Here is a 22,987-nt window from a genome sequence, read left to right as displayed (position 1 = left end):
TAAAAATGTTGTCAATAAAAAGTGAGGGTAGTATTTTTTACACAGCCCGGTGTGGAAACAGGGCATTAAAGAGGTTAAGCAAGAATATAGAGTCAATTATCAGAAGGTTTTTTATATTGTTTTGTTTTGTTTTTAACTCTGAGATGCCTTTGCACTGAGGTTCTTTGTCCTCCTGAAATTGTCTTCTCTCTGATGGTTATAGAAATCTTAAAATGGCAGAGAAGTCTCACTTCTATGTGTATACTTGGCAACTAAAAAGCAACAACCTGATGCAGACAAGCTCTTTATGATTTCCATGAAGGAGGAGTGAACTCTGAAACTCTCTTCATCCAGTATTAATTGCAAGTATACTGGCTGTAAGATTCAGTTAATATACAGAGGCCCATTAACCGCATCAAGGGAGCTGCTGTCATACCAATTGTAGAAACTTTGATTGGAATGTTTAGCTATGCAGGAAGAAATTCACAAACAGATACTGGAAAACACTCAGCACTTGCATTTCTGTACTAACTCTCCTCCTTCTATGGTAAAAGTGACAAAATAATGGCTATGTTGCATATAAACTTAAATAATGCACAGTAATATCCTGACATCCCTAGCTAACAGATCTTTGTCCATTATATGATCTTGGTCTTAAAAGGAAAAGTCACCATATAAGGACAAGCAAATGGCTAGAGATCTGCCTAAAATTCTTTGTTCTACTCCTGTGAACACCCCTGTAGATGAGCAATGATCTCTGTTCAAGAATTTGACCTTATATGATTTAACACAGATGTGGATGGCTTGAAAATATGATGCAGATGGCTTTCAGTAATCAGTAAAACATGGGTTGCCCAAGTTATCTTTTTTGTAAGATCATCTAAAGGGAGCAGAGGACTAGAAACATGAACTAGGGCATATTTAGTGGTCATTTCAAATGAGAGGTTATGTCATCAGACTAGGGAGTCTACTGAATCCTGCAAATAGATATTTATGTGCATTAGATAAATGATAAGGAATGCTGTGAAACTTTAAATCTCTTTTATCCAAAAGCCAAGACTGCATTTTGTTGAATACAATCATGTTTACCTCTAGATAAAAATGGCTCCGTAGTAGTATCTGACAGGGTGGTCATCTCTTGTCCAACAAGTGGGTTGCTCTCTCCTCCTTCAAACATTCCAAAAACATTTACCTTATAGGTAGTTCCTGCCCTGCAATAGTTAAATAAACGTACTGTAACTGAAGTCACTTGGCTAGCTGAATGTTAATACTTCACTTATGAAATCTTCAGTTTTACTCCACAGAGAAGAATGTGTTAAAACGTGAAGCACAGATACTAGTTCTTCCACAAGACAGTGAAGTTTTGACCTGAAGCTGGTTTTAGATTCTATACATAAATTTATAGTCTTCTTTGTTCAAGTAATTTAAGATTTTTAATGATCCCATTTTAAATACACATACAAGTTTATATGCATACTATTCATGACAGTGTAACAGATTTTGACATGAAGCCTACTTTATAAATTCTGGCTTCTTGGAAAATGAATCAAGAAGGAACATAAGGAACTTGTCAGAGAAACTTTAGAAATTCCTGCTGTCTTCTCCATTGTCCAATTAATACCATCATATGTGAAATGCAGAATACAACTTCTGCCTGTATCTTTGCCTCCTTCGGTTCCTATGACAACACCAGAAGTCATGTGAATAACCTCAGAAATAGCCCTGCTAAGTTCTTCTCAAAGATTGCATCACCAGATCATGATACTTTACTGACAAAAATACTTCCTAATTTACAGTAGATTTTGCCAGGTATTACAATCCCTAATCATGGTCAAGCAAAGCCCCAAGCTGAAGTTATTTAAAAAAAAAAAAAAAAAGAGAGATTTTTATTATCCATACCTAAGTTCTTCCAAAACCACTGTGCTGTCATATGGTCCTACTATTAATTCTCCAAGATTCCTGTCATCTTCAGTTGGGTGGAAAGTTACTTTGTACCCCTTCACTCGCCCCGGGGCTGGCTCCCAGGTTACTCGGAAGCTGGACATAGTTGAATCAGAAGTCCTCAGATTTCGAGGTGGCTTAAAGGGAGAGGCTGTAAGAATGTAAGAAAAGGATTTAAATCAGGTCTGCCTATGAAAAAAATGACAAATATGCTTTTGTGTAAAAATGCATATGTAAATTCAGTATTATTGTCAACCCTAAACTCTTTGTTTAGGGTTGACATAAAGACAATAATTTCTTTGACATAAAGACAAATACCAAGATATGAAGGGTGAGATTCACTTCACCTAATTTTATCTATCTAAACAATAGACACATAGTCTACATTTGTTATCGAGGCTCCCTCTACAGTCAACATACTGAAGGATAGATAGCAATTTATGTCATCTATCTTAAACATCCATCTGATTTTACAGTGAATGTTGACCATGGACTAATCACTATCAGTCTTTCTATTTATTACAGATTAAAACTATACAACAGCTTAGATTAGCTTTCTCTCTTTTAAATGGCAAAGGGTAGGTGAGCCAGAGAATAAAGAATGGCATATCTCAGTGTACCTCTGCCCAACGAGGGCAGAAAGATCTCAGAAAAAAAATAAATAAATAATTTTTTTAAAAAAAATCTCTTTTGGTAACAGCTCTCTACCTATGGAAGCAGAAAAGTGATTTTAAATCTCCTTGATTTGATCTGGAGAGCAAGAGACCATTTCCTTACAAAACAAAAGACCAGCACCAAACACAAACTAAAGGCAGAGTAGAAAATTAGTTTTGTTTTGACCCCCATAAATCCCCTCACCAGGAATTAAACATTTGAGAATTTCTGAGAGAGAAGACTGCTTGTCCAAAAGGCAGTGGTCTCTGAGGTCAGTCAGGCTTTCACTGAGGATTCTTTAGAGTCATCTGATGGCCATTTTAAGTTTTCCACAGAAAATATAATTACCAAAGAAGACAAATCTAAGTAACAGGATGCAGGGTAGCTATTTAATCAACATCCAGAACCAAAAATGCAAATAATAAAAAAAAATGACAGTGCCTGATTAAATAGTCTGTAGACAAATATTGTTTTCCTCACAAAACACCTTAACTTCTGGTGACCATGTTTCAAAACAATTCCAGTATTTTCAGAACATAAACCACATCTACATCCTCAGTGTAACAGCAGAGAGCTGTGTTCAGCTCTCATACAGAAATTTTCAACAAATCAAATTCTCTTCTCAACCTCTAACATTTTCTTCAATTTGGATATCAACTCATAATCTTAGTAGACTCCACCACAGCTTTTCTATGTATTATGATTACCAGTTTGCAGTAGAAAACTTTAATGATCAAACCCTGTAAAAGTATGCACATACCTGTTGTTCCTTCTGCTTTTCTTGATTTTCCTTGTCCAAAGTCATAAATTGGAACAACACTGAGGTCATATGTAGTTCGAGGCTTAAGTCTCTTCAACACTATGCTTGTGGCAGGAGCATTTACTCTTCCAAACATCTGCCTTCCTCCATTGCGTGGTCGGTAGTACACACGGTAAGACAAGACTTTCCCAGGTGAAGGCTGCCATGTAACTCTCATTGTATTCTCTGTCTCATTGTCTACAGTCACAGTCCTGGCATTTGGTGACACTTTTCAGTGCAAAAATATGGATAAATGTTTACTTTGTCACATAAAGATATGTTCAAATGCATGCCTACTAAATTAATTTAGCTTTTTTTTTTTTTTTTTTTTTTTTTTCCTTAAAAATTACAGTATTTCATTGGGGGAAGCACAGGTAAACCTCACAGAGCATTGTTACTTTCTTTTATGATTGTAATGAACTAAATAAACCTAAGTCCATTTTCCATTAAAGATCAAAAACAAAAAGAGTGATTACATGATTACAGCCTAACTGGGAGTTTTATTTACTAGCACCTATTGGTAATCTGTTAAGTAATGGATTCAGGATGCTAAAGTGAAAGTTATATATATATTATACATAATATACATAATGTAATATATAATAAATATATTATATATATCATAAGTTAAATATATATATTATATATAGCCTTTTAATGAGTAAAATGATCTACAGACTTAAGATTTTCTAAATTTTGGGTTTACAGGTCTGATACGGTACTAGTAAATGCCTAAACTCCTGAGTGTTGGGCCCCATACAAATACTCATGAGTATTTGGAAAGTCACTGAACACTAAATATAGAACAGTATTAGTGCTGAAATAAGGACAAGGACTAATAAAGCATTCTCTCTACAGATTGCAGCACTCAGCTTTTAAGAGATATTTTCCAGACTGTTGAAATGTTACAAAAGATCCGAAATTAAATGAAAGGTATGCTGTTGTGAACCAGCATACCTTTGTACCCATCTCTGGGGACAGCAACAGGACCTGAGGGAACAGCATGGAGCTGGGACACAGGAGGGTCAGGCTGGGTGTTAGGGAAAGGTTCTGCACCCAGAGGGTGGTCGGGCACTGGGACAGGCTCCTTAGGGTAGTGGTCACGGCACTGAGCCTGCCAGAGCTCAAGAAGTTGTTTTCAAGAAGAGCTTACATGACAAGGTTTTGGTAGCAGGACACTGCAAGAGCTTCAGTTTGAAGATTGTAAAGATTTAAATGGGAAATACGTTGGAATGGAAATTCACTGATTCTGTGGGAATTTACTGTCTTCCATCCTTACTCTATCTACATCACTTATTCCAGCAGATTTCCAGCAGTCACACAAAGAACCCATGAAAGACTGGCTTCAGAGTAATTTTCACAAAAATCACATCTCAAATTGGAGGTAATTCTCACTGAATCAAACCCCACATGACATAGAAAAGACTTACATTTTTAATGGTCAAAGAAAAAGCTAGAATTGATTGATTTGAGATGAGACTTTGGTTTAGGGGACTTTTCAGAAAGTAAAGGTGAAGAAAAATAAGGTCGATTTTCTTTAAAATATAATTTTGTCAAGAACTGAATATTACAAATGGTGGTAATGCCATAGTACACTCACCATCAGTAAAAGCCTCTCCTTCTACAGGGTCTCCTTCTCCACTGCTGTAGGTTGCATAAACTGAAATCCTGTATTTAGTCTCTGGCTCCAAGCCATCCAGCACTGCATCCACTGTATTTCCAGGGACCCTCTTCTCTCCCATTGTATCATCATAAAGTGATTTCCATACGATCCTATAGTTATTAACTGCCCCTGAAGCTGGTGTCCATGATAACCCAACTGTAGTGTCAGTTATGTCTGTGGTAACCAAATTACGAGGTGAACCACGTTCTGCAAGAAAGAAAAAAACAAATTGTCACTGAAGTACGAAGAGCAAAAGTTAGCAAAGTACAAATGGAAAATTTAAATGATCATAAAAGCAGAATCAAAATTTTGGCCTGTCAATACTAGTTTAAATAACATATACATGTATGTGTAGTTCCAAGAGAAAACTGATTGCTTTATTCATCAAAATGTTGAAAGCTAACTTTAAGCTATGAATAACCTATCCCATACTGTACAAGATCCTTAGCAGTTATGCTTTAAAATTTGCAAAATAAAAATGATATTAAGCAAAGTATCAGAATGAAACCAATGCTTAAATGTGCTGCAGCTCATTTGCATAGGTTTTAACTCACAATTAAATATTTTTCCTTCATTTGTTTATCTTCACCCTCATATGTGCAATTTTTTTCTGAGGGGTAAATAAAGAAGACTTTAACCTAAGTGAAATAGTCCATTCAAATTCTCCGACAACTTCGTTTATTTGTTTAATATTACTATTCTTATCTCCTTGAGTACAGCTTACTGCTTACTAGATCTACCTGCTATTTCATTTTATCTGTTTACAACTAATTTGCAGTGTGTTTACATCATACAGCAGTTACAGCAGAAAACAATCTTATCTCTCCACTTGTAAGACTTGTACCTTCTTTCTGACTATAGTTTGTTCCAGCCAGCCTGGAATGAAGGAAACAGCTCGTTAGTCTGTGAAATCCAGTTGTCAGCTGGATGAGTGAGCCTCACCTAACACACCAGAGTAATTCCACTGCTTAAAAATGGAGCTCGTTGGTCTGAAGTGGTGCAGTAAAAGGAGTGCCTCTGTTTAATGTTTAACATACATTTATAACATATGTTCAATTTTCCTATTGCAGTGGCTGGCTTTTGAGGCAGAAAAAGAGCACTGACTGTTGGTTTTAATGCAATGGCCTCACTGTAGCAAAATCTGCAAAAGGGATCTACAAAACCAGATGTACAAAAACAGATCCATATACACACAGAAGCATTTGGTTCTTCAACGTATATTCTCCATGGCCTATCTCACTGTACAGGACATTTCTGAGACTGATTACTAATAGGACTTAAACACTTGAGGTGGCCTTATGGCATCATGGCTAAGTTTCACCTGCACTGATAAAAATATATTCGTATATTATACTACAGCAACCACAGGACGAGATTCAAAATTCTTTGAACACAGAGAAATTTAATACTTATCCAATTTCCACTGTCTGAGCTCATCACAAACCCAGACCTCACTTTTCAGAAGCATGAAGCAGTTTCAGTCCAAGACAGAGCAGCAAGTTGCTCACAGTCATAAACTGCATTTTCAGTTTTCATACTCATTTGTCTTTCACTTCTACTGCAAATCTGCAATGCTTCCAAACATAATACCACTGGAACAAACAGGGTTACCTGCAGAAAGGCTTCATTTTGGAATTATCTCATTGCCAGCACAACCTCATTAAAACTGAGCTAGTGAATCCCACTTGGCTTGATGATAAAATGGAAACTAATATCAATGTATCTGCAAGCAAAGCTGGTAAGAATCACCAACTTCACAGATTACAGAATCAGAGGGTACCGCTCCAACCACCTAGCCGACTCTATCAAACATAGCTAACAGAGCATGTTAAATAACTCCTTTGTGCTGTAGGTTTTTTTTCCAGTTCTAATTCACAATCTTGGGACATCCCATCATGTTTTTCTGAAGGCAATTCTTTTTCCGTCCTAACCCTGCATTGCTTCTTACAATTTTACTCTTCAAATCAGTTTTTAGCTTCACAATGTAAGTCACCACAATTTATGGCATCTTCTCTTCAAAAACAGGTTAAGATATGGGGGTTTAGCTAAAGTTCAACTGTTTACCAGTTCACAAAAATAGTAGGTGCATATAGTGAAAAAGTTACAGTGAGAAGACCCAACTCAGTTCATGCTTCATGCAGTCTCACTGAATTCAGTGACTGCATTAAATAAAAGCCAGGGCAGAATCTAAACCCCAAAGACCAATTTTCCTGGAAGCCTGAAAAAGGGTTTGCCTTCAAAAGTAAATTACACCAATTTTTCTGTCTGCTCTTAAGCTTCTACTCCCAAATTTTGGCTTTTTCATACAATAAAAAAAAAATATTAAGGCAATCCAAATGGAAAAAATATGGAAAACTTAACTTGATAGAATGCACAGATGTCTCACAATAAAAACCTTTCTTTCCATATTTTAATGTAATATAAATATACAAGTCACTTTATTTTGGCTACTTTAAAACGTGGCTTTGCCACAACATGATTTCAGTATTAAAGTATCTGCTACCACAGCACAATTTTTTGCAAGTCTACTCTTGGACACTACGGTTAATGATATACGTTGGAAACACTGCAAACATAACTGTATATTTAAAACTGTTATTGATTAAGTCATTATTGAGGTCATTAAATAACAGAGGAAAATAATTTGTTTGGAATGGACTGTAATGAACACCAGTTACTGTAATATGTTACTTCTGAAAAAAAAATATCCTTTGGAACTAAAAGTCTTTTTTATAAGGCAAGGTAAGAGAGGGAAAGGGACTGGGATTCCTACCAAACCACTAGACCTAAATGGAAAATTCTGACTTCAAATAGTTGGAAACTGCTGACAAGACAACTTACCTACTAAGGGAAATTGGACTTTTTATGTGTTACACTGCAACTGAGAACATTTCTTTAACATAACACACTAACTTGATTTGCACCTCATGTGTGAGGTGGAAGTTCACCGACAGCTTATTTTCTGTTTCACTAGAATCTCTCACAAGTGCTTTTGTATGAGGAGAGCAGCTGTGTTTGAGATGCAGTCCAACTGTAAGTCTGAAATTATTAGGATTCCATCAGGTATTATCTAAGCTACTACACTCAGAGTCAAGAAACATATTTACACTCCACAATAACAGTAGCATTATTTAGTGACCAGCAAACATACAAGTAGACCTATGAGACATTTTTCCTTCAGAATGAAACAAAATACATTGCTTATATTAAATATATATATATATTATAATAATAATATATTGCAATAGTGAAGCAGTCATTCTGTTCTTTGGTTCACATGTTCAGAAATGCTTGTTGTACATCTGCTTCTCACCTGCTTGTTTAAGCAGGATGGATAAGGAGAGTGGAAAGACACTGGACGGTGGTAGAAGGAAAAGTGCTGGCTGGCAGGATCTCAGGCGGTTAGCATTCAAACGACTCCTTCTTTTTCCTGACTGGAACTGGAAGCTAAAGTGTGGCCTTAATTTCATATAGCCCCCATGTCATCAGTATGTGAGGAAGCAGGTGTTTTTAAAAATGATTCCCTAACACACATTCAGTCCTATGATGCTCGGGAGTACCAAACACAGCTGTAAGCCACAGTGAGTACACAGGGAAACAAAACACTTGCACACACAATTCAAACCCTTGATGACCAAGGAAGCAAGCTAGTCACCTGTTTTAGCCATCCAGATTCTCCACAGCAGTCCTTAGCTCAGAACTGCAATCTGTTTGCGGTACCCTGTCCATCCCTACCATCTCTCCATGCAGACACAGTCTCAGAAACTAATTTGGTAACTCAGACAGTCTTACACCCAGCTCTGGACTTTTGCAATGTCCAGTTTCCATATTAAGTTTTTCCACTATAGTATGCCAGAGACAAAATACAATATTAAAGTTGTTTCCCTGTGTCTACTTGGCTTGCTTCCCACAGTTCTCAGGCAATTGCTGTTGTCATTGAACACAAGACTGTGTGAATCAGCTAAAATTTAAATGCTGACATTCATAAAAATCAAATGGCTTTATTTAAATTGCCTTTATCCTCAGAAACATTTACACAGCTCCAGTTGATTTCAGTGGGAGCTGTACATGCAGTTTGGGTCAAGTTTAAACAATTTTCTATACATGTTCTTAAGACCAACTTTCAAAATTAACCTGCAGCGATAAATTTCATGCAAAGCCATGTTTACTAGAAGTTAAACAGAGAATTGATCTATGCCAGCATCCTAAAAAAAAATCAGAATCAGCTAAATAAATGATCCTTCTCTTGCAGAGGCCTATACCAAACCTTTATGGTTTGAGTCCTGCCTTGTTTCCAATGGCATACACCAAGAGTATCCCATTTAGTCAGTAGGCTAGGGCACTGCAGCAGAGGACCCAAGTGTACACATCAGATGTGATGGTGGCAGAATCTTTTCAGGTTGACTCCAGAGGTCAAATTCTCCTCAGCACTGGAGGAGACAACCACTTCTATCAACTGGTATTCTTCTATGAAAACTGAAAAGTAGTTGGTTACTCCTGGAGTACCAGCCCTCAAGCACGCTGCCTATGTGAGAGGGGATGTGCACACGTTGTGGAAGTCCTGAAGGACTTGCTACACAAAAGAAATTCTCACTTGACCCTGTTAGAGCAAGTGTCTTGTGCTAGTGGGAATGAAAAAAACGTTGAGAAGATGAAAACCAGGAGGGTTCTGACTCAAAAGACAGAGACTCTGCTAGAGAACTCCTGAGTCTCCCACTGTAGGATAAGGCAGGAAGTCATAGTCCTTTAATATATTACCCATCTGTTCCAACAGTTAATCAGTTAACGCCACTCTCAATTGTCTAGAAACACCTTTTTGTTTGCTTTTGGGGGTGCAGGTCGTTTTTGTTTGGTGGTGGTGGTGGTTCTGTGTTTTCTGATATATATTTAATTTGCTATGTAAAACTAAAATAATTTTCCAAATGTCAGTTTTATCAAATGTCAATTTCAAATGTCATACTCAAAAATCTCGGAATGTATAATTTTAAAAAATGCATGAAACAGCATTAAATCTCCTGGAAACACTGAGTCCTTGTTTCTGTCAGGATGAAAGAAGCACTACACAGTTTGAGCATTACGTAAAGTTCCTATGATATGCTAAAAACCTCATTGTAAGAAAATGTCACTTGAATTTGTACTATTCTGCCTGTAGGAGGTCATTCATTTCTAAAGCATTCTTGTGTTACCATAGAAACAGCAAAAATAAATCATTTATTTACCAAAGAACTACTATTTATCTTATTATCAAAATAAAAGGATTCCTCTACCAAAATCCTCAGACCTAAGCTTTAATAAATATGTACAGCAGAAAAGAACTTAAAACTACAAAGTGTCATGACAACTTTTTTCTTTAATACAGTGAGTGGAGCCTAATTCTCATAGCACAAACACCCACTCTTAGAACAGGATGGCAGGATTGGGCAGGATTTATCATCTAGTTATAATAAACTACACCATGTGCTTTTTATTCTAAAATGTACAAATGTAAGAAGTAAAATGCATTGACATGTAGACTAGCAATCTCATTTCTTTTAAAAGACCTACAGCCATTTACACCAAAACCATTTCTAGATTATAAACTTTACTGATATAAGTGAAAACATTTTGAAATATCTGACCACTGAACTTTTTTTCTGAAAAAAAAAAAAAAAAAAAGGTTTATTTGCTAAATGTCTCTGAAATTTGTGTTTAAAATGCTCCAGACTTTTCTGATCCTTTTCTGCTTAGGGTCAGTAACTGAAATATTCTTAAAGCTGTTCTGAAAAACATGTAACGGCCAGCAAGAGGGCACTCATATAATATTTCAGCAGCTTTTTAGACATTCATTATCTTTAAACATTTCTGTGCAGATTGCCTAATGTATTTGTTTTTCTTTAAAATAACTGCAAATTATGAAAGCTAATCTATTTAGCAGTTAATGTACAGTATGTTCTTTTCATCTGACAGCAAACCTTTGGGCAGAAAATGAAATTCTTGTCAGACTTGCAACTACCTCTTCTAGAAAAAAGAAAAAAGAAAAAGAAAAAAAAAAGGCAGATTAGAAAAACAGTATCCCTCACAAAATGCTCACTGACTGTTGCATTGACACTCACCACCCTCACCAGGTTTATCATTGCATTTTATTTTTGGTGTATGATGATTTGAGTAAGATCTTATGACCAAACAAAAATTGAAAACCAAATGGGTTGTTTTGGGTGTTTAGGAATGGGGGGGGAGAGGGGCGGGAGCTTTTCCCTAAGGGTTTCCTGTCAGAATCTCTTGCTTGTTCTTAAATCTTTACCAAGTACCATCAAATGATTAGTGCTAATTTGTTTAGTTACTCCAGTTGTCACAAGCCTTGCTTCATCAAATGGCAAAAGCCAGCCTGCACTGGTTAAATTTATTTTAGCAGTATTAATGTCTTTGTGTGAGATGGGGGGGGAAATCACAGCCAACAAAATGTGTCTGAGGAAAAAATTTCCATGCCACCCTTATAGAAGGGCTCCAACCAAAGCTGTCTAGTGATAGATCACCATGCACTTTTGAAAGAGAGAGTATGAAAGTGGAGAGTTTTCTACAGCACATATTTTGCACATGCAGTTATGTTTAATGCAGTATGAAATATAAAGCTCCAGAATTTTCACCTCTGGATGGTATTTCATAACTGGAGACAAAACGAGCCAGTGAGTGAAAGAGCAGGGCACCAAAAATTTCCTAAAATCTGGATTACTGAAGGAAAACACACAGTTTCTTTCCTTCAACAGAGGCGAAAAAATATTATTTACTATTCCTATTACACCAAGGCAAAGAAGAAGTAAACACATGCTCTCTGAATACCTGTATGGTACGGAACGTTTATTTATGATTAATTATTTGCTAAACTGTCTACACTGTGTTGTCTGTGAATGGTTTGCAACACTCAGCTCCTCTGGGATGTGTTTGTCTCTGGGATGGACCAGATAGCTATGCAAACCATTTATAGAGGAGAATATCTACAGTTACTTGTGGGAGTATATGCCCTCTTTGTTTTATGTGGAGAAACAGTAAGAGCATGCACATACTTGGAAAAAAAAATAATGAAAAATTAAAAAATTATTACTGGGTTTGTGTGGAAGGATTTTTTGACTATTCTGAAGCAAAACCACCTAAAAACACTGACAAACTGCTGGGTAGGACAAAGCAGAGGTGGAATTACATTAACTGTTCCAAACACTTTGGTGATAGCATATGTAACTGAAGGACTTTCACCTGAATGCCTAGGGAGGCATGTTTCTGCAAATCATGTTACAGCACTTTAAAAAATTACCAGCCATAAGGGCCAGTTTTTCTCTGCTGAAGGCTACTCTTGCAACTGAGATAAAATAACTGCCGTGTGAGTTCTCCTACTACATGCAAAGTAAATCATTACTGAAGGCAGTAAGAATGTTTGTCTACACCCTTAGTCACAGGGGACCATTTAGTGATTCAGTAAAATTCCATAAACATCTGAGAGTTTGGATTTTTCATTTCCTGACACTTGACTATACAATAGCTGGAGAAGCTACTGTATCCTCAGTTCCTCCTTTATCACTTTGCTACTAGAGCTGAAATTATTACACCCAAACTTACTTCTCTTCAGATTACATATCAATACCAGAAACTCACAACTGTCCCAGTATGAGAGGCAATCTCAGCCCTAGCTCTTGATATGTTGATGAACTGAAGCGGCCAGCAAATGTGGCATCACTGACTGAATGGCTTTGGTGAGAAGCCATATGGCAAAGACATTAAGTAAGCCCCACTGGGATTCCTGATACAGGAAAATGCTTAAGTACTCAGTACTTCAGTGCTGTTGGCAATCAAAAACACTCACTGCACTATTTTGTTTCTCAGACACTATGGCTCATGGAAAAACCAACTGAAATACTAAACACTTTTTTATGCTTCCTTTCACAGCTTTTTTGTCATTACTGTTGATAAGTTTATTTCTCCAGGAGTTAAGATCTGTCCCATTCCAAGCCTCAGTCAGACAAGTTATTTCAACTAATGATTAGTCAAGTACTCACTTCACTGACCTGAATAACTTTTCAACAGAGTCCCACCATGTTTGTATTGACTTTACAGGCAACATGACCTTTTTTCAGCTAAATTTCTATACTAGGGTTTAAAATTTGAATGTTATCTTTTGGTTACCAAAATTGCAGTCCTTTCATTCTTAGTTGCCTGTTTTTCTTCACAAGCTTTGTCTTTTCATCCTTTTTATGAGGTAAAACAGTACTATACATTGAAACATTGTCCTATAAGCACTTTAACAGTGCCTACTTTTGTACCATTTATTTGTCAGTCTTTCAAAATATCTATTAACTATGTCCAAAGAGTTTTGGCCTAATTCAAATATTTTTAATATTCCTTGAAACTGCAGATATGCTGCAAAAATAAACTTGTATTCTGTTCTTTACCTTTGATCACTCAGTAATTACAGACAACTGCATATGCTCTTACTAACAATTTAGATAACTAAGGAATATTTAATAGACAGCTTTAATACAAAAAGTAGCATTTTCTGGAGTGCACTGTGATAGGGTTTTCAAATCTAGCTGAATTGTCAAAGAATAAGTCATGCCTATCTAAATGGTAAACATAATTTTTAGTTTGTTTTTCTCCCAGATGAGAAACTGAATAGAAATTCAGTTAAGTTGTATCAAGGATGCTAATGTATTTGTATTTATTACAAGACTAAAACTATCACATAATTTTTGACACAAGGCTTTAACCATCTGCTTAGAGTAAAAACTTTTACAGGAAGGCCTCTATGTACCTCTAGGTGCAACATCCATTTTAAACTCCATCTGCTTGCATAAAACAAACAAACAAACAAACAAACAAACAAAATCAGTCCTGAACTATAATCAATTATTCTTTCAACTTCTTTGACTTTTTAAGCAGTTTTCAGATTGTTTTTCTTCCTGTCAACAATTTATCATAGCAGTCTGCAGGAAGTCCAAATGAGAATCCGAGCCCTCCTGCATGAGGGAGTACTGAAAGGACAAGACAATCTCTGCCTGTGACTGAATTCTGTTTTTCTAATGACTGTCTTTACAGTTCTGCTGCTTACAGCTCTCTTGTTTTTCTAATGCATTTTAACTGAAGCTTTAGGCAATGCCTTAAAAGACTTCCCTATTGTTCAAGCTTTATGACAGAGTAAAAAGCTCATGAACTCAAAACGCACCTGATATCTTAAGAGCTCCACATTAAAAAAGAGGTTTGGCCAGGCAGTGAAAGCCAAGGGAGTTTCAGCATGAATTGCAAGGTGCCTGATACACTAAGACAGAGTGAAGTCATCACAGAAAGTAGGGGCATTGGATTGTTGTCTGAGACATAGGAAGTGGCAGTGGGGAGCTGGAGCCTAATTCTCAGATCCTCCTTCTATAATCAGTAGACAGAGAAATACTACTTTGAAGGAAAAACAAGATCTTAGGTGGACTACCTGTCTTCTGGACATATCTGCCTTTCTTCATTAATCACAGAAAAATCCTAGTGAGTCTATGCTGCAAACTTCAGCATTTAAATCAGTGCCTAAACTTTACTGGGATGAAATCATCCCATTAGCAAATTATTGGAACTGATTTTTTTATGGTTTCCTATTTAAATCAGGTTTCCTGGTTTGTTCTTTACTCTATGACATAAACAAAAAGTTAAACTGACGGGAAAAATGAGAGCCAAGTACATCCTTACTATAACTCCATTAGTGTCAATGGAGGAGTTTTAATTCCACGTAATTCATCTGTAAGATGTTTTCAAGTACTATCCCTACAGAGCTGAAATGCCAGGCCTTAGCAATACATACCTGGCCAGCAAAGAGCACAGTCACACTTCCTTTCATGGCCTAGGAGGCAGCCTTCCCTATCCCCTGACAATTAACAGATGACACTGAGAATGCTCACAGGGAACAAGTCTGGGAAATTCTCCACTCAAAGGCAGAATGAGAGCGGTCTGCCCTCCTTATAAGTCTCTGGCTCTGCCTTACCAGCACCCTGTTAATGATCAGCCCTGGGTTCTTACACCTATAGTTAAAAGCAGGATATGTTTCATTATTCCTATACCAAGTCCAGATGTTGCTTATCTAATAATAATAATAACAATAACAATAACAATAACAATAACAATAATAATAATAATAATAATAATAATAATAATAATAATAAAATAATAATAAACTCCCTGAACATCTTTCAGTCACGGTACAGATGAAACCCTGCAGATTTTCAAATGGATGAGATATTTTAACCCTATTGATTAATCCCATTACATTAATAACAATCTGCCACTAAAACTACTCAAAAGTTGAGTTATAAGGCAGAATATCTCAGAGGCTGGTGGAGAAGAACACTGCTTCTGGCAATACGTTTTTCCAAGAAACCACAACCAGTGACTAGACCCCATTGTTTTCTCCAGTGGACAGTAGGTTTGGATAAACCCTGTAACATAGGAGAATGTCTTAATGCCTACTTTTCATTCACTTATCTACTTCTGTAGATATCTCAGGAAGACAGTACGTTTTAAGACAACTTAAGCAGCAACCATATAAATAAATGAATGACTGTGCAGAAACAAACAAACAAACAAAAAAAAAAAATTACCTTCAAGTGTTTCTCCCTCTCCAGAAAGGGCTTCTCCTGCTCCAGAGGCATACAAGGCAGACACAGTCAATGCATACCTAGTGGCCTCATCTAAGCCTTTCAGCACTTTAGAGGTAGTATCACCTTTCACAGTCAATTCCTTAGTTTCACCTCCTGCAACTGGTGTGTATGTTATAAAGTACTGCTGCACTTTTCCAGGAGCAGCACTCCAAGACAGCTTCATTGTTGATGTTGTAGCATCAGAAACTCGCAGATTTCTTGGAGTTCCTCGGACTGCACAAAAGATATTGAAAACAAGTTGAAGCAAGATTCATTCCTTGGTTTATTTTCTGAGTCACTTTAACATGGGATTTAATGTTGAAAATACAATTCTTGAATAGCCTGAACTAGCACTAATGTAGTATAAGTTTACTGTAACCAGGATTGTACAATTCCATTCCCACCTTCCTTATGCAAAAATGCCCAATAAAGTCATTTTGCTCCTTTTTTTTTTTTTTTTTTTTTTTTTCCTACTAAAACTACAGGCTCTATCCTGGAACACTTACATATATTAGCACCTGAATATAAGCTCACATCAAGATCCATCAAAAATCAAGCCAAAGACCAGTAATGAGATGTCAAATTAACAATTTAAGGCTTCCTGCTGAGTTATTTTTGATGTTAGTTATTTTTGGTGTTTAATAAACTTAAAATCTCAATTAAGTTTCACTGATGACCAAGGCATTCATAGTGTGTCTATACTCTTCGGATTTAGTTTAATAAGGCATGATACCCATTACAGAATCATACAGTTTATGTCTAAGCCAACATTAGGGCTACAGTGATAACTAATAAATCAAATGCTTCATTCTTTCCTTGCTTTCCATTCAGAAGCACAAACTGGGCCTGAACTTGCTGAAAAGAAACATAACTTATATCATTGGCAATAGGAAGAAGAATCATAATGACAATTAAACATACAGGTAGATTCTTCACCCAAGTTTCCTTGGCATATTTGATGCCAGAGGATCAATATTTTATGTTTCAAAAAGAAATATAAGAGTTTTGATAAATTATATTGTTTTAGATTACCTCTCAATGAGGTTTGAATAATTTTATAATTCTTTGTTCATCTGGAATAATACATGTGGCCAATATGGGTTATTCTCTTTTCAGTGTGAATATGTCAACATGCACAGAATTTTTCTCAAATATACTACATTCATAGCATCGATCACATACCTTCATCAGTTTTTGCATATCCATTCAGAGCATTCCCAGGCCCAGACTGATACTCAGCAATAACTGACACTTCGTATCTTGTATCTTGAATCAAGTTCTGTAGAGTAGTTGATCTTTCATTTGCTGAGACAGTCACTTGTCTCCTTTCTCCTCCAGTAAATGGTCTATATACAAGCCTGTACCGTAGAACATTTCCTGGAGCTGGAGTCCAGCCAACCATAAAGCTATCAGTAGTTTCATCTGTTATCCTTAAGTTTCGAGGAGCACCTTTAACTACAAAAAAATATACACGTATAATTTGTAAATATTTGCTTTTGATCAAGCAGTCCATGAAGTGAAACCATTTCAACCATCTTATTAGCTCATCCTGTTTATCAAAATAACAGCTTACATTGTCATTCCATCCATTTTAAGGTATACAAACTATTAGTCATTTCTGAAAATTTAAGGCCAGAGTTACAATCAGCAGTGCAATAGAGTTGTCTCCAAAAGTGCATGAATCCCAGTTTATACAACCACTTCTGAAACTTAAGACAGTCTGACTATGTTTAGCAGTGACAGCAGAACTTGAATATCTAAGGGACACTGTGGGGAAATTTCTTAACAACAAATTGTAGAGATTTCACTGCTGTGGCTATTTGCTTCTGTACCACCTCCATTTACAGATAATTATCAGATACATCAGAGTACACATGGGCAGCTCTCCTATTTTAAAGAAATATCCAAACTAAATGTAACAGGAAAAAAATCAAACACCAAAATAATTCCACTCCTTTAAGATAAATTTTCACCAAAAAATAATACATTCAATGAAATGTGCGTTACATCTACTGTTAAAAAAAAAAAAAAAAATCTGAATGAAGTCACAACCTCAAAGACAGGAAATAGTTTGTTATCCCAGAATAATAAAAAAAAAAAAACATGGTAGACTATTTAACTAGTCCTTGAAAAAAGATATGTCTATAACTCATGTCATTTCATATGAACCATTCCATGAGTGAGTGCACCAAAGCACAACTTAACTATTACAACTGACATTAAAACATAATGTACTGCAAGTTGTATAGCAGTATTTAGCACTGTAATTTAAAAAAAATGTTTTTATTGTTTCAAATGATTTGTTTTCATTTCATTTCATTTAGATTTACTATCTAAAGTATTATTCAACTGGAACATGATGTGCCAAAAGTGTTGTTCTTCACTGTTCAAATACAGACGTGTTAATAGTGGAGCAATTAATAATCCTAGTTTTAGAGAGAAGAATTTGTTTTCTACTGATCTGAAACACAATACAAAATTTGAAATTCTTTAAAAGGCTGGAACAAAAGTTCGTTGTCAAGAGGGCTGTCTAGCTCAAATTGCTACCCAGATCTGCATGAAGAGCTGCTGAAATTTACAGGATATAGAACTCAGTCTTCTCAGACATGTTAAGATTTCTTCCTATTAAAATGCTGGCAATTATTTAAGGCAGTATCAATCACAACATGGGAACACTGTTTATTTTTATTAGAGATATTCCTTCTCTGTCCCTTCCATTCACAAGCCACATGTTCTATCAGACTAGAATTTGTCTTGGAAAAGGAAAGTTATGTGTGGCAAAAACATTCTGACTGGTACAGTCATGGAAATATGCACACCAACAGTGAAGCTTGTATCTTCCAAACTTGCCATCCAAACTAAGCAATTTTATAAAAGTGTATTTCTATGAATCCTAAGAGGAAAGTGCAATTAACAAATTTCCATGCTGTTTCATTGCTCCCTTGGAATCACTTACATCATCAAAGGTCACTAATGACAGCATGGAAAAACAAAGCAGAGTGGATCAATATTAAAGACAAAAGCCTGGTTTAGACTAGACTGAGTATCCAACTACTGGAAAAGAAAATCAAAATTACTGTGCTCCTTCTCCTTCAAATTAATGGAAATGCATCTTGGCAACTCTGCCAAGAAAAAAAGTATAGCTACCATGTTGAAATTTAGTCATTGATCACATAAAGTCACACTGACATCAATGGAAGTTTTGAATCGGTAAGAATTACTGGATCAGATCCATGAGGTTCTGATGGAAAACAGCTGACCTAATTTCAGCCCCCTTTAATTCTATGGCATATGAAATAGAACTTCTGTGAGTGCAAGTTAAAGATGTAGAGACAGCAAATTACATAGGTACGTTCTTGCCTTTAATTGTTTTGAAGTCAACATCCATTCCTGCATCACAGTCTGATGCCAGGGAATTTATTATTTGCAGCACAACATTTCATTCATAAAAAGATCAATGCAGAAAAACACAGCACCATAAAATCCAATCTTTACAATTTAATATTGGTCTATTATTGGAATTTTATATCTTTAGAAAATGCATTAAGACAATAATATTTATTCTCATCGCATGTAGTAGTACAGCTTCTCAGTCTTAGATGGCTGTTCCACATAGACCGGTTCCCTCAATGAAGCAAATTCTTATTTGAACACATGGCTTTTTTGTATCTGAGAATAATGGAAGCCTACCTTCTAAGGTGGTTTCCTCTCCATCCAAAGCAGGCCCATCACCGTCTTCATATTCAGATATCACACTGACAGCATAAGTAGTCTCAGGTAGCAAGTTGGTGAGAACTGAGCTAGTACTTGAAGCTGGTACCGAAACAATGAATTCATCTCCACCGACTGCTACTTTATATTTAATGAGATAGGACAAAACCTCAGATCCAGCTGGAGACCAGCTCACTTTGAAACTGTCAGATGTTACATCAGAAAAGACCATATTCTTTGCAGGTATGTAAGCTGTATGGAAATAAAAAATGTACAGATAAGACATACTTTCTGGATATTTTTTTTAAACACAAAATCTCTAAAATCAGTAAAAAGCATCCCTCAATTACTCGGTTTATTTTAATTGACAATATATTTTGCCGTATGTGCAACAGTTCTTGTTTTCCATACTTGTTTATGGCTATCAAATTTCATGAAGATGATATCTAGGTTGTCTCAAATGATGTGAAAATGAGTAGAAGCACCAACTCAGCAATTTCTAGGTCAAATGAGAGCAATTCATCTAAAAAAAAAAAAGTACTTATGAAAACTTAAGTTAGAATCTAATAATCAAGTTGGGTTCTCTCTTTTGCATGTCTCATGAACAGCAATAACATTTTGCCCTCAATGGAAACTAAGAATCCTTGTTGTTTTTGTTTTTTTTCAGATCAAGATTAGATATAGGACAAAATAAATCCCAGTATTTTTTCAGGAGTGGAATCAAAAGGGAAACAAGGAACTTGACATGAGGCACAAACACAAACCTGACATCCTGGGCTTGTTTTGGCTGGCCTAGTCAGCCTAACAGTGGGGATGTTAAGACTGCTTGAGCCCTCTAAAACAAAGGCTGCTTTGCTGGTTTGTTCCTCAAAGCTATCCTGAAACAAAAGGCTTATTTTTAAAGAGAGTGGGGTTTTAATTACTGGGGACTATTCAACATTAGTGTTCTAATAAACATGGGTAGAGACACTGAGGGTGCAACTAATCCCAACTTTAGCTGACCAAAAGTTAGCCATTTAAATTTTTTTTAAATAGCAAACATTAACCAAATTCACCAAATTTGGATACATGTGAAGATTTTCATATTCAATTTTATTTAAGGCTGCATAGCCAGAATGAGCTCAATATGACCTAGCATTAATTGTCTTATGTCCTGTCTAAGCCCATCTCTACAGCTGGGGAAGACAGAAGGCCAGTTTCAGAGGGACATGCATTTTACCATAAAAATTAATTGAATCACCTTCTCAAGGTGCCTATATTGCTTCATTGCCTTTAAAATTCTAAAATGTGAGCTTAGATTAGCTACCTCATTTTGGACAGCTAAAGAATAGACCTAGGAAGTAATGTTTTACTCAAGATGTAATTGAACCTCCTTTACTACAGTGTAAAAGCAGAGTGCATCCACTGAGGTCATTCCAGATCAACACACACTAATAAGTTTCTAGGTACCTAGGGAGGGAGGAAAAAAATAATTCTCCAATATTTTTTTTCATCTCTATTTCTTCATTATTTTCTGCCCAATTGCTTTCAATATGCTTGAAAATAATAACCAAATCCCTGGCTACTAAAATTATCATTTGTATATGGTCAATGTCATCATCAATTCTTGTATGTATCTACAACAATAAAACATTGGGTCACTTTTTTTTTTTCGTTGCATTTTATGTACTTATCCAAGTAATAGTAGTTACTTACATTTTTTTCTTATAGCAGCAAGTTCCTGCTCAATCCGTAGGCAGACAGACTGTGTAAGCTCAAATGATATTCTTTGGAAAGCATCAAAATCTTCTACTGTGTAAACATGGGTTTCAGCAGGAGGTGATGCAATTGCTTCTAATTCTGTACGTACTGCATCCTTCACACCAACTGCAAAGATTTCTACATCTGCATCCCTCAGCTTTATTGCTGGTTCTTTAAAAGCATCTGATGATTTTCCATCAGTAATAAGAATCATGACTCTTGGCACATTTGGTCTTGATCCTTTGCTGGTAACAAATACTTTTTCCCTCACATATGTCATCGCTTTGCCTGTGTTGGTAGATCCACCTCTGTAGGGGAAGGTGTTAATAGCCTGAATTATATCTTCCACTCGGTTGTATCTGTTCAAAGAAAACTCCATATGGGGGTCTCTGCTGTACTGGACAAGACTTATTTGTACTTTTCGAGGCGATATCTCAAAGCTTTTAACTAACACTTCCAAAAAGGCTCTTACTTTAACAAAATTGGCGATACCAATGCTGTAGGAGCCATCCACTAAAAACACAACATCAGCTTTTACGTCCACACCACGTGAGCATTCTGTAAAGAAAAAGAATCACCACTATAAACAGTTATTCAACAGCCACAGCATTTCAATTGCATCTGCAGTTCATGCATTATATCCCATTTTTTATGATAGAAATAAACCATTCCAAGTAAAACTCTTTCTTATAAACAACAAAGGTATGATACTAAAGCAAGCATCAGAGGTTCAAGCAACAAAAAGCTACTGTGTGAAAATAACACAGTAGTTCCTAACTCACCCACTTGAACTTTTACTTGTTGTGTTTTTTCCATTATAGTTATTGGCTCACTGGGGGTCAGTCCTTTCATTGCAAAAACATTAATTTGATACTCTGTGTCTGGAGAGAGATCTTTAACATTCAGAGCAGTAGTCTGAGGACCCACATTCAGTGCATGTTGTTTTGCGCCAGCTATCATTGGAATGAACTGTACCCGGTAGCCAGTTATTTGACTTGTGGATGGATCCCAAGTGATCCTAACAGATTTTGAGGAGATCTGAGCAGCTACTAGATTTGAAGGAGGCTCCACCGCTGAAATAAATTGAAAGCAAACCCAAAATATTAGTTACAATTATAAGCAGGTTTCTATGCACATTTTTATTTCTGAAATAAATGTAGTCATTTTTGCTTAATCTTTACTAAAAAACACATCTTTTTTTTTTAGCATAAATAAACACAACAGAATTACAGAAAAGTCCACATCAGTAAGAGGTAAGAAATATAAGCAATGCATCTGTAGTACCCCAAGTGTGGTAGCAGTTCCAGGAGAACTGCTGTCTTGCTTTAATCCTGTTTCAATCAGAATTGAAAGCTACATCCACAGGAAAATACTACAGGAGTTGAACAAATACAGACCTGTGCAGAGCACTAAGAAAGCTGAGTCATCCTACTGCCATTTTGGGCAAAGAATAGCTATTTACTCAGAATCTTACAGAGCCAGAAAGTTACAACGATACAGTTTGATGTCTGCGTTGTTTTTTTACAGCATTCTCCAGTTTTCATTCCTTGTTTTTTAACCTATTACACATTCTGCCCCTTCACCAAGCAGATTTTTCCCTTTGGTACATTTTTCCACAGAAATGAAGCCAGTGTCTAAACTGGCTGTATGAGACTCCGATAACTGAACAGCATTGTGTTGCCCTTGAAACTATGGAATAATGGAGCTATTCCAAATCTACTGTCACATGTTCTGTCCTCCTGCATTTTAATGCAAAAAGCTGAAACCTGTTTTCCAGACTTGCAAAGGATCAGACCTCAGAAACAAATCAAAAAGGAAGTAGGTCTAGGCCCCTTAAACATGCATAAGAATAAACTGATACCA

At 36.2% G+C, this 22,987-nt stretch overlaps 1 protein-coding gene across 10 annotated transcripts in view; it reads right to left on the bottom strand.

Annotated features, from left to right (window-relative positions):
• Positions 1 to 22,987, bottom strand: part of COL12A1 (collagen type XII alpha 1 chain) — a 96,598-nt gene that overhangs the window by 58,249 nt on the left and 15,362 nt on the right. For 5 of the 10 annotated variants that reach the window (XM_038177722.2, XM_038177723.2, XM_038177720.2 and 2 more), the window contains exons 9-17: positions 21,907 to 22,197; positions 21,080 to 21,682; positions 19,364 to 19,636; positions 16,856 to 17,128; positions 15,635 to 15,907; positions 4,974 to 5,243; positions 3,335 to 3,601; positions 1,879 to 2,071; positions 1,069 to 1,190 (exon numbers count right to left, since the gene is read on the bottom strand). The exons of the other annotated variants lie outside the window; for them this stretch is intronic. In XM_038177722.2, the coding sequence (XP_038033650.2) occupies positions 1,069 to 1,190; positions 1,879 to 2,071; positions 3,335 to 3,601; positions 4,974 to 5,243; positions 15,635 to 15,907; positions 16,856 to 17,128; positions 19,364 to 19,636; positions 21,080 to 21,682; positions 21,907 to 22,197 (2,565 nt within the window). The remainder of the gene's footprint in view (positions 1 to 1,068; positions 1,191 to 1,878; positions 2,072 to 3,334; positions 3,602 to 4,973; positions 5,244 to 15,634; positions 15,908 to 16,855; positions 17,129 to 19,363; positions 19,637 to 21,079; positions 21,683 to 21,906; positions 22,198 to 22,987) is intronic. 10 annotated transcript variants of the gene reach the window in all.

The sequence above is a fragment of the Anas platyrhynchos genome, chromosome 3 (assembly GCF_047663525.1).
Source record: "Anas platyrhynchos isolate ZD024472 breed Pekin duck chromosome 3, IASCAAS_PekinDuck_T2T, whole genome shotgun sequence".
Taxonomy (NCBI): Eukaryota; Metazoa; Chordata; class Aves; order Anseriformes; family Anatidae; genus Anas; species Anas platyrhynchos.
This window is presented reverse-complemented; position numbering and strand designations above follow the sequence as displayed.